Genomic DNA, 11,960 nt, shown 5'->3' with positions numbered 1-11,960 from the left:
AATCTATCAGCTTCTGTTATTAGAAGAGGCAAGAGCACACCCGTAGATTTAAATTCAAAATTAGAATAACTACAAAAATATGGAAAGTTGCGATGAACCTAACGACAAGATAACCTTGAACCGCAATGCCTGTTATCTTGTGTTTGTTTGAAGCTTTTTATACTTCAAAATAGGCAAGTTCGAGAGGGGTAATGATGTGCTAGCGTTACGTACAAACATGTCCATTCGGTATCCATTCGGTGACAGAGCAATTTGGTTGAATGAGTGTCGAAATATAAGTGATTTTTAATATAAAACTATATAGGTCAGGTTATTCTAGATCCAAAATGGAATCAAATTAACTGCAATGGCATGAAATGGTTACAGTACATGCAATAATAGTAGAGTACTTTAACGGTGCTATAACGTCTATGCATACTTCCTTGTCTATGAGTAAACGAACAGTACATGGAACATTTCTGCACGCACGATCAAACTTTCGGCCTTTAGCTACCGCCTATAGCAATTTGGTGATCACGCACACAGCCAAACGTTACATGGAAATTCAACAAACGTAAAACAACGTTCATGTAACAACTAAAGTGTAATATCCTCTAGAACTGTGCATTACAGCATTATCCAGTATTTGTAGGCTCGTGACATCAAATAAGTTTCATAGTTTGATTTCAGCAATGTCGCCGTGGAAAGTGGAAGACGTGTTTTACAGTTTCTGAGCTTATATATTGTGGCGTTTAATGAGTTAGAACAACAATTCGTAAAAAAAACTTATGCTTTGTCTTGGAAAGTACTTTGTTACTGTTACGCCCATTTCTCAAACAGAATGAATGAACTGAAGTTGATGTTGAATCTCATTAAAAGTTTTGATATACTTACACCAGTTACAACATGAAAAGTTGTGTTTCAACGCTCAGAAGAGAAATAATGCACCATACGTTACTCTTGTTTAACAGCCTTTACTCTTATATTTCTTTCCCTGTGCTATAACATATCATAACATGAGATGGCTTAGTTTGAGAAGTTGTCTTTGTGTCATGTTTTATGAGACGGTGAGATATTTCAAAGGTTGAAAATATAATTGGTCATCCTGGTGAAACTGCTTATAATAACTTATATAATATATAATACTGCTTACAATATAAACTACTTGTATGTTACTCCTTATTATAGCTACATGAAATAACCATATTTCCATGAAATTCATCGGACACAAGGAACGCACATTCTTATGGACTTTACTCTCTGGCCGGTTGATGACCACACAAGAAGAGCAGAAGTATACAGACAGAGTAGAGATGAGAGCGGCCTGCCGACTCTGTAAGAACTGGTGAAATATCTGGCACATTTACACTCACGCATACGTTCCTCTCACCTAGCAAAGCGCCTGCACTCACCCACTGCAACAAATGCGGAGAATAAAATTCCCCTGCCAATCATCACTAGCAACCTACAATTCATTGACTATACGTGTGACATCCTGCTGCCAGTTGTACTTCGAGCGCAGAAGAGGTCACGTTAGAGATCTGAGAGTGAATAGAGCACACACGCGGTCGCACACACCTGCGATGCCTCCTTTGTGCGCTTATGAGGACTTCATCGCCCATCATTTTGGCATTCTATTTGTGCATCCATCTTCGATTGTAATGAATCAAGTACGTTGACTTTAACGACAAATAGCAGTCAAAGCCATTAGACGAACCGTAGTTTGGAAAGCGTCAAAAATAAGCAGCTCACCTCATTAAGAAAAAAAGAACATGTCTCCTTTCTTTTGTCTAACGCTATTCCGCGGAAACGCATAAAAATCCATTCCTTATACAGAGATGACGTCCCGGAGGGCCCCTCCAACTGCTAGTGGGGAGACAGCGACTGGTTCTTTAGGTCCAGACATCGCATTTCTCTAGTGGGTTCATTGGTGATCCGACCGGGCATTTGAAGGTCTCGGCGAACTGGCGTGAATTCTGCAGGACGCCGCTCACCCGGTACCGACCCGGGCTGTGCGGGTCGACAGCGTACTTCTCCCAGCCCTCGCGACTCACCACCTCGCACCAGATCTGAAACGGCGCGTAAAGGTCATACTACGAAAGACAGGTCAGGTTACGGTACTTAAAGGTCAGGTCATTCCCTCCCCCACAGTTTAGACCACAGAACCTAGATGTCAATTAATTAACAGATCACACCATAATACCCGATGTCAGGCCACAATGCTCAATGCCAGATTATGCCAATGTTGCAGTGTTGAAAAGATTCTGATAGTGCTGCCCGTGTGATTTTCTAATCGACACAAGACATCTTTTCACCCCGCAGCGGGACGCGTTTAGTGGCACCATTTCTAGATATATGACTAATTCGTGCCGTCTTTACCTCACCTGCCCGTAGAATACGAAGAAGAGTTTCTCGTCGGTCATGTTCAGGCCGGGCAGGCTGGGTTCCATTGGATGGCCCTGTCGATACATCCGCCACGCGTTGAAGGCCTGCTTCAGACCGGATCCGTCACACATATTTTCACCCACCGTCTTGTTACCGTCCACCTGAAAGGTCAGGTCAGAGGTGAGGTCACGGAAGGTCAGTCTTTGTTGCCCGCTGGGTTACGAGAGCACGTGGAGTGGCCACTGGCCAATATACGGGCATGCTGAGGTAACGTCTTGTGATAAGGGTACACTCGTGGGCAGATTGATGTTCTACAACTCTTTATCCACCGGGTTCCTATGGCTCAGCATTGGCAGCAGCCGCCTGGTACCGGTAGACTGTGCCGCTTCACTTACTTGTCAAGCGGCACAGCCTACCCACACCGTATGCCACCGGTCTGGGTCGGTGGCTGGAAGGCGATGTGGGCCGCCTGTGACGTCAGCGCAGCGGTGAGGGCCGAGCCCGGAGGCATGGCTCGGGTCGGCGCGGCACGGCGGCTGGCGAGGGCTGGGGAGGGCGGCAGGGTGGGAGCATGGACCATCGCGCGGCTTGGCGAGCGTAGTTAACTTTCGCGTCTCAAGGCTCCAATTATTCTACCTAACAATTGCGCTAAAGCATTTGTTAAAATATCCTATGCTCAAGACAGCGCCTATCATCATACTTGCCATGTGCATTGCGACACACTTTAACGTAGCATTGGGACAGCTGATAGAATTTATATCACACGTGCATCGAGTTGCGGAGCTGCATTGTTTATAACATAAGTATTAACCCTCGCCCGTAAACGGCGATCTGCCACCTTCGCCCATGCAGGGGGGTTGGTGCGACCCCCCCCCCCTTGGCGTTTGAAAACGGAGCGTCGTAGAGCTTAGCGGAAAAGACCATCGGATTGCTCTCGCCGAGATCTCGCGATTGGTGGTATATTTTTTGGTCCTAGGTCAACATTTGACCTACTTTTGACCGGTCAAAGGTCAAATTTTCGGAAAAATAGACTTTTTCAACTTTCCGCGGCGATTGCGGCAAAACGGTTGGAGATATCGACTTGAAACCTTCACTATCGTGTTCCTTGATCAATTCTCTATCGTTTGGTATGTATTTCGTTTCCCTAGCTCTAAAAATGGCGCGTTGGGAGCGCCGGAAGTCGGCAAGGTCACAGTCGGCGGCAGAAATTCGAAAAATCAAAATTTAAATTTTTGAAATCTGATTGTATTTTTGGATTTGGGAGGTCCATTTGCTCCCTATAGAAGCTAATATTGCTGCATATTCCCATTGAGGTGACAAGAATTAGCAAAATAGTGGTTCGGGCGCTTTTCAAAAATAGTACCGGACGCTGTTCCTCTTGTGACGTCATAGCTCCGTGACCTGACCTGACCCGGTCAAGTTTCTTATACCATATGATAGCCAATACTTGCCCCAATATGCATGGGAAGTTTCATCACGATCCATCAACCGATGTCCGTACCACCGGCAGGAAGCCTCGGGCGTTGGCACTCAGTTTGTGAAAATCCGGCCGGAGGCTGTTCGCTTTGTGACGTCATAACTCCGTGACCTGACATGACCCGGTCAAATTTTTTTTATCAAAAGATGCGCAAGGTTTGCCCCATAAGGTATCCAAAATTTGGCGGCGCTGCGCGCCGCCGTTTTTACACTATTTCCGAAAAACCTCAGGGGGGGGGTTGCACCAACCCCCCCCCCCCTACATGGGCGAGGGTTAAGGCCTTGATTGAGCTCATTGGTGTCTACTATTTTGCACAGCAATCGTCCAGAGACGTGGGAACTGCAGTTTTTGGATAGCGCGGCTGCCAACGCCCGAACTTTAAGCGAATCTCACTGTTCCTCTAATGTGTGATCGCAGCCACCAATAGCAAACCGGTCTAACTAGGAGCAAATAATTCGCGCACCTGGGACGGTTCAAACCGGGCTTTTCCAACCGGTCACCCTACGACTCTACCGTGCATCCACTGAGCTACCGAGACCAGCGACCACCCCGCCGCGGTCAAACGGGATCAAATGTCACAAAACTGTCATTGGCGGTCAGCGGGTGAATGTCATTTTGTTTTGTGCTGCTGGGGACCATTCTCGGTAGCTCAGTGGATGAACGTTCGTATCGTAAGCTGACCGGTGGGGAAGCCCGGTTCGAACCCTCCTGAGCGTCTCCTGACCCTCTTTTTGGCTCCTAGTTGGAACGGTTTGCTATTGGCGGCTGCGACCACATATTTGAGCAACAGTAATAATCGCTTTAAATTGGGGTGTTGGCTGCCGCACTATACCCATAACCCCTAGTTTCCACGTCTCTAGACCATTGCCGTGCGAAACAATAGACACCAATCTGCTCAATTAAGGCCTTAATACTAATATGTCATACAAAATATAGCTCCGCAGTGCGTCGTAATACGCATAGTCGCATAGCAAGTAAATGATAGGCGCTGTCTTGGGCATAGGACATTTTAACAAATGCTTTAGCGCAATTGATAGGTAGAATAATTGGCAAATGGAGACGCGAAAGTTAAAGGTAGTGTGCCAGCTTTCCTGGACCGTATGGAGTTAATGGCCCAGATAAGGAGAACCGGATTTTTAGAACTTATCCATACCTTCAAAACTCATGGAAACGTCTTAAATTCTTCAAATTTTGAGTACCCCAGTGCGAAATTCGCCCCGACGGGTTGTCGGTCGTACCCCAACCACATTTCACACCACTATGAACAATAAATGCACACACTGAAATCGCTATTACCGATAGGCTCATCCAATCAAGTTTCGATAAACCCGTTCATCATCATCTCCTGCGGTTTCGAACACGCCTGATAGGTGGTGCGGTAGACCGCGCCCAAAGCCAGGGCCCCGGTAACGTGAGGTAGCCGAGTCGGGGCAGCGTGCGCTGACCCAAGCCGGGGCCGCGCGTCCTCCCGGTGTCATGTGATAGCCCGGGGCTGCCCGCGGGGATGCGGTAGACCGCGCCCAAAGCCGCGGCCCCGGCTTTAGTCAGCGCACGCTGCCCCGACTCGGCTACCTCACGTTACCGGGGCCCTGGCTTTGGGCACGGCTTCTGCTCATACTTTGTGGTGCGGTGGTGGTGCGTCGGGCCGCGCGCTCTGACTTCGGCCAAGAAAAATGCGTCAGCTGATCATTCATTTCTGCCACTTTCATGTGGTGAGATGGGGATCATAACTTTAGAGACGGCTGTTTCATATCAGTTATTTTACATAAAATAATATTTCAAACCATAAATTAATGTTCGACAGCCAAATTAAAGAAACAATACCAATACAGGCTTACAGTTTAAATTCGACATTGTGTTGTCTACGATTAGACAGCTGATAGGTAACTCATTCCCGTACGTCGTAACTCTATAATGACCTTTGCTTATTGTCACATATGCGCCGCATTCGCGATTGTTGCCGACGCCTGTTTGCAGGTCAGCCCACTACAGTTGTTATGTGTATTGAAAAACCGATAAACTTTTAGGCGAAAAAAGCACTATTTCAGGCCCATTTTTGATTTTTTTTTGCGATATTAGGTAAAAACAGAAGCTTCTTATCCTAGGAAAAATAAAATGGGAAATCATTGGAAGGTGGCACACTACCTTTAACTACGCTCGCCAAGCCGCGCGATGGTCCATGCTTCCACCCCGCCTCACTCCCCAGCCCTCGCCAGCCGCCGCGCCGCGCCGACCCGAGCCATGCCTCCGGGCTCGGCCCTCACCGCTGCGCTGACGTCACAGGCGGCCCACATCACCTTCCAGACACCGACCCAGACCGGTGTCATACGGTGTGGGTAGGCTGTGCCGCTTGACAAGTAAGTGAAGCGGCACAGTCTACCGGTACCAGGCGGCTGCTGCCAATGCTGAGCCATAGGAACCCGGTGGATAAAGAGTTGTGGAACATCAATCTGCCCACGAGTGTACAAGTAACGAGCGCAACGATAGGCCAAGGGCATATGAAGGCCATAGGCCTGTCCACTCTAATTGACGCATAAAGGTTAAGCGCCTATCAAAGCTAACCGATACATAAAGCTCACACGTCCATCATATTTAAATTTGCTTGGTCAATATGATACTCACGTTTTTGCCGACGACATCCAGTTTATATTTGGAGTACTGTTTGACGATGCACATGGCGCGCCTGGTGAAGTCTGTCAGCAGCTTCTCTGACCACCAGTTGGTCACGTTTCCTCCCCAGTTGTGGCGACGACCTGGAAAGCAGTCACAGCGCCAGGATTCATAACTGAGCTATGTCTAACATCGAAGAAACCGACGTATGTCTTCAGTTAGCGTCAATCCGCCACATTAATTAGACATTGAGCCGCTGATCTGACGATTTAAAGCGTTTAATGCAACAAAACACGCTACGCAGTAGCAAAAAAAAATGTTCATATGTATTGCGGCAAATACATATGAACTTACCGTGGTTGTCGAACCCATGCGTTAGCTCGTGCCCGATGACCACACCCACGTTAGCAAAGTTGGCCAGGCTGAAAAGTAGCGCATACATCAGTAACATTTATCAATAAATCATCGTTTCGCAATAAACGTTTAGCGGGCGAGAGGTGCAGCTGGTACTCCAATTCAGATAGTTGTATTTGCTTTCATCTCTGCTCAGTAACAAAGTTGATAAATGTTTAGTGCAATTGAAGAATGTCGTTGAAACAGAAACACTTACGCTGGATAATCCAAGCCAAAGAACGGCTCTTGCAGAAAGCCGAGTGGAAACACTGAAACACGGAAAATTAAAACAGATTTCAGTCATCACATTTGAATGATTTTACCATTCCAGCAACGTCTCAATATGATATAGCATTTAGTGAGCCGTGCATGATAATTTGTTTGCCATGAAAAATGCATGGCTTCTGTGTAGTTGCCCATGCATACGTATGATCAAAAGACTTTGACATTTGACGACGCTCTATGTTGCAATGCGATTATCGAGACACTCGTCGCAATACAGCCGGATGCCATTGCATTAGCAACTATGCATTAGCAGCATGAATTACTCACATATTTCGTTGTGCATGGGCGAATAAAATGCATTTACTTGCAATGGGCTAACAACCCAATCTCTGTGAAAAGGGAAAACAGTAAGGGTTACAAAAAAAAAAAACGAGTAAAAAGAAGTCGAGTAAAAAGTAAAATATTGCAAAATGAAGGCCTGGCTGAATAACTGGGACATTCCACTGCGTTTGGTGTTGTAGACATTACTTTTACTTGTTAAACGTGCTACTCAATCCTCCGTAAGTATCTCAAATGTATCAAGTATCAATATCGCAGTCCGCGGAACAGATAGCTATCCGGACCTGTCCTTGTCCACCGGCCGCAGCAGCTTCTGCAGGTCTTGAAGCACCTCGTGGTTCCGCAGTCGCAGCACGTTATTCAGTAGGTGCTGGTCGTCGAAATGCAGCTGAGGACGTGGGCAAAGATTGAACATGAATTATCAACATTTTATCAATATCTACTTTAACTTCCACGACACAGCTTGATGTCCATTACGAAAAATACGTCTCAATTGCCACCAAATATAATATGAAACATGCATCGAGCTGTACGGTTAAATTCATAAGCCATAGAGCGATGATGAACAATATTGTACCATTTGCTTACTTTCCATATTTATATGAATGTTTTTTTTTTTAAGTTCACCACAAAATGACTAATAGGTGTTACTTCTTGTCAAACTACATTCAAGCACATGCTATAACATCTGACTTAATTCATTGATTTCTTTTTAACATGATAAGAAATACGCGGGTACTTACATCGGCCAGCTCCTCATTGAGAGCAGTAATGTTCAGCACGGAGTTGGGGTACGCAATCTTCTGACCCATCATGTCTAGCTGAAAAACAATACTGATCAGATACCTAGACAACAATGATTAATGGTTTGGAATCCCTGGAAATGTAGGTATACCCGTATTTCGCAAGTATACCTCAGGCTCAATCAGAAACAACTCTTTGCATGTGACTAGGAGCTCATTTATGTGGGGCTGTAACATTTCATCGTGTATTTAAGTGATTAGACGACAGGTAACTTATCCTTTTCTCACATTACCTTTTTGACTAGCGCTGCTTTCATGTCTGCTTCAATCCAGTCTTCGCTAAGAAGGCTCTCCCGGAAAGCTTGTTTGACATGATGGATCATCTCTTCCACCTGTATAAAATGCAATGTAATTTATAACAACTGCATTCTTGCAAATAATTACAACAATTATCTCTGAAGTGTTCGCACAGTTGTAACTATGTAAACGAGCTTCGACTAAATTCAAATGACATATGTAGATACTCAGCAAGCAGTATGCTCCGCACGACGAAAGTCATATCGAACTTAGTACTTACCTTGGCTTTAATTCCGTGTTTATCGTAATGCTGGATGTACATGTAGGAGAGGACGTTTCCCAGACCTTTCTCCACCAATTCCGCGCATCCCTTCCATCTGCAGGTGACAAACACAAAGTCACCTGAAAATGAGTAATTCTATCGAAAAGGAAAAGTGCGGTATCAGCCAACATCATCCAGGAAAAAATATATATTCCGCATATTTTTTAATCAAAACGATGCTCCGTTATTCTCTCGAACTGAGTCGCCGACGGATATTCTCTCACATACCTTACCGAATAGACCCGCTCTTCGTATAGATTAGGGACCTGTTTTCGGAAATCCTGCCAAATCTCGTGCAGCTGCTGGCCCATGAAGCGAATGTTCTTGAACATAAAGCGCCAAACCAGGTAATTGGCTACCACTCTGTAACAACGTAGGTCGGTCAGCAACAAAATAATGACGGGAATGATTTTCAGAACGCCAGTAAGGACAATGCCCGCGTCATCTAGCTATCGATATCACTTGCGAATTCAAATACAGAAAGGAAACTTAAATGATATTTGTTCCAAGAGAGGTATCGCTTTAAAGGCAAAGGCGATCATCAGAGCTAACGCCGTTTAAAAGCCCACCGTTTTGGACTGCTGTTGACGAACTTCGAGACCGCCTGGACGAACGGCTTGCAGTCTACGGCGACGATCTGCATGTCGTGACTGATGTTGTTCACCGCTAGAAAGTTTTGCAGCATCGCCGACCAGTCAAACTGTCAGAACAACATGCGAACGGTGAAGATTGGCACTCCGGTGGATAAGAGCTAGTTCAGAGAATCCCCGCATGACGGCGCCACCATACAGGTACTCATTCTTTCTAGAGCGCTATGATGTTGCGATTAGCATTCACGATTTGTAGTCAACTGTTAACGTTGCCAGCATCATTTTGGATTTTAACGTTAACGTTGACATAAACGTGTTTAATGGAAATAATTTGTTGGTTGCATTCTGCTGCTTGCTTCAATTGGGCCTGTGAAATAAACTGAAAAAGTGTTTCATCCCTGCAGGCTGCAATATGCGATAGACCACAGCGAAGGGCTATTTCATCCTGTTCTGCCGTGTCTAGGATTGTTTCTCCACCCTGTCACGGGGTCATTGGGCAATAGGGGTACCCATTTTTCCCGATTTTGGAAATTTGTGGGTGGGGGTGGTTTTTCCCATTATTTTGCGGCTTGTGATTCCAATGATGCCAAAAATATTAAAATCAAAGGTGGTTTAGGGGTCGCGAATTGAGATTGAAATTTGCGTATTTACCTAGAAATATGCCTATTTGACGCTGATAATAAATCGCACTAAAGGCAAAATTTTTGTTTTGAAAGTCGGGTAGAGGGGTCATTGAGCGCTCATTTCCTCATCCAGATCGATGTGCTCCATCACGTGGCTCCGGTTAATATTTGGTGAAAAGCGCCGGGAATCCCGGCGACCAACAGCAGGAGCAAAACATCCCGGCCCGGGATGTTTTGCCCTGTTCTTGGTATCATTCTGGTCAGCGTGTAATCATTTTTGAAATCTTCTGCCTCTTGAAGGTCATGAGTTGTAATGGTGACCTTTGATGACCTGTGAGGTCAAATTAAAATGTGACCTTTCAGTTGCCACGTCTCTGTTCATGACAGGCTCTTTGTGTCCATACAATTAAAGTTTGTGCAAATGAGCTCAGGATACATCTCACAGATCATGGCTTCGAATGGATTTCAAATCATGTAATTAAAAAACGATCGAACTATTTTGACCGTATGCTTCCACAAGAAACTCCGTCCTGATCGCTCACGGCTACGATGTAATACACCTATGAGACAGGGTAGGATAAATCTGGGTGTTCTACCCAAAAATATCAACTTCTAATCCGAAAACAAACTCGAAAGCGTCGATTCATTCCATGCCCACCAATCATGTACTATTCCATTTCCTCAGTGGGGACAGATACACACCGTTCTTGGGTAAGAGTTTCCGATACAACTGCAGATCATTTTTTTTTTTTCTAAGCCGCCACCCATGATCAGGTGACCAGGAGTGCCCCCTCCCTCTATCCCAGCGACACACAGAACCTTACGTTAACACCAGAATAACTTAAAATTTCAAGTCGCGGCACTCCCAGCTAGGAAATGAAAGAAACATAAAAAAGCAGTAAAGAGAGAGTCCATGGTTAATATGAATGAATAAGAAGCAAAGTAGTCGACACTGTAAACAGTGGTGACTGCCCTCTACTGAAAGCCCATCCTCATTCACTCGCTCACATTCGTAACATTCATACACAGCATCCAATACGAGAAAAAGGCATAATCGCTGGGGAAGGTTGGTTAGGGGGTTCTCTCATCAAGGCAAGATCATCATCATAATACTCTGGTCTAGGCATGCATGAGGGTCCGTTAGCCCAGACACTCGGAGCACCCCACGAAGCAAGGCTTGTTGTCGGGCGCTCCAAGTGCCCAGGCAGGCAGGGTGACATTAGCAAAACACTAAAAATGAGTAAAATACACATACTGCATATTACACATATACCGGACGGATACATACACCTATGTATGCCTACACAAGCATACATACACATTACACATACAACTGTCACATACAGGCATATCAGCGTTTGGTAGGTACCTATGGTTGAAGTACCTATCTTTGAATTATAAGATGTATCAAGCTAAATTAATCAGTATTGATTGATATAATGATTTTTAACTAGCTTTTTTATTGTGCTTTTGGCAAATGGCACAGACTGAACGTGAGGAAAGATCGAGGTCATGACATTGTTCCACACTCTAGGACCTGTCCATGACAAAGTATGAGTTTTATATTTTTTGAAAGTGAATATTTCTTCGAAGTGTTTTACATTACGAATGTTTCTGAGTGAAGGATGAAATCTAAACAATTGGTCGAATCCATGTGGTAGATTGTTGCATATTTTTCTATGCAGGATAAGTATCATTTGCTGATGTGCCACATCCTTAATTTTAAGGAGTTTTAGTTTTTTGAAAATTGGATCCGTATGAGCCATCATTGGCTGCCCATCTATAATTCTGACAACTCTCTTTTGAATTTTTTCAATTTTGGATAGAGTTGAAGTATAAGTATTGCTATATATATAGCAGCAATAATTGACATATGACAAAAATAGAGAATTGTAGAGTAATAATAAGTGTTCAGTGTTTAAAAAGTACCTCACTTTGGTAATGATACCAACATTTCTACACAATGTAGTGTATAGC

The 11,960-nt window shown here is 44.8% G+C and overlaps 1 protein-coding gene across 1 annotated transcript in view; it reads right to left on the bottom strand.

The window, feature by feature from the left end:
* Positions 1-814: 814 nt before the first annotated feature.
* The window catches only part of LOC122384372 (neprilysin-2-like), a 33,877-nt gene continuing 22,731 nt past the window's right edge, over positions 815-11,960 (bottom strand). The window contains exons 8-19 of the mRNA XM_043371731.1: positions 9,340-9,470; positions 8,999-9,133; positions 8,729-8,825; positions 8,445-8,543; positions 8,152-8,229; positions 7,693-7,796; positions 7,397-7,458; positions 7,062-7,113; positions 6,806-6,873; positions 6,464-6,594; positions 2,364-2,525; positions 815-2,048 (exon numbers count right to left, since the gene is read on the bottom strand). Of these exons, the coding sequence (XP_043227666.1) occupies positions 1,872-2,048; positions 2,364-2,525; positions 6,464-6,594; positions 6,806-6,873; positions 7,062-7,113; positions 7,397-7,458; positions 7,693-7,796; positions 8,152-8,229; positions 8,445-8,543; positions 8,729-8,825; positions 8,999-9,133; positions 9,340-9,470 (1,296 nt within the window). The 3' untranslated portion in view covers positions 815-1,871. The remainder of the gene's footprint in view (positions 2,049-2,363; positions 2,526-6,463; positions 6,595-6,805; positions 6,874-7,061; positions 7,114-7,396; positions 7,459-7,692; positions 7,797-8,151; positions 8,230-8,444; positions 8,544-8,728; positions 8,826-8,998; positions 9,134-9,339; positions 9,471-11,960) is intronic.

Source organism: Amphibalanus amphitrite, unplaced genomic scaffold (assembly GCF_019059575.1).
Source record: "Amphibalanus amphitrite isolate SeventyFive unplaced genomic scaffold, NRLGWU_Aamphi_draft 000187F_arrow, whole genome shotgun sequence".
In the NCBI taxonomy this organism is placed as follows: Eukaryota; Metazoa; Arthropoda; class Thecostraca; order Balanomorpha; family Balanidae; genus Amphibalanus; species Amphibalanus amphitrite.
This window is presented reverse-complemented; position numbering and strand designations above follow the sequence as displayed.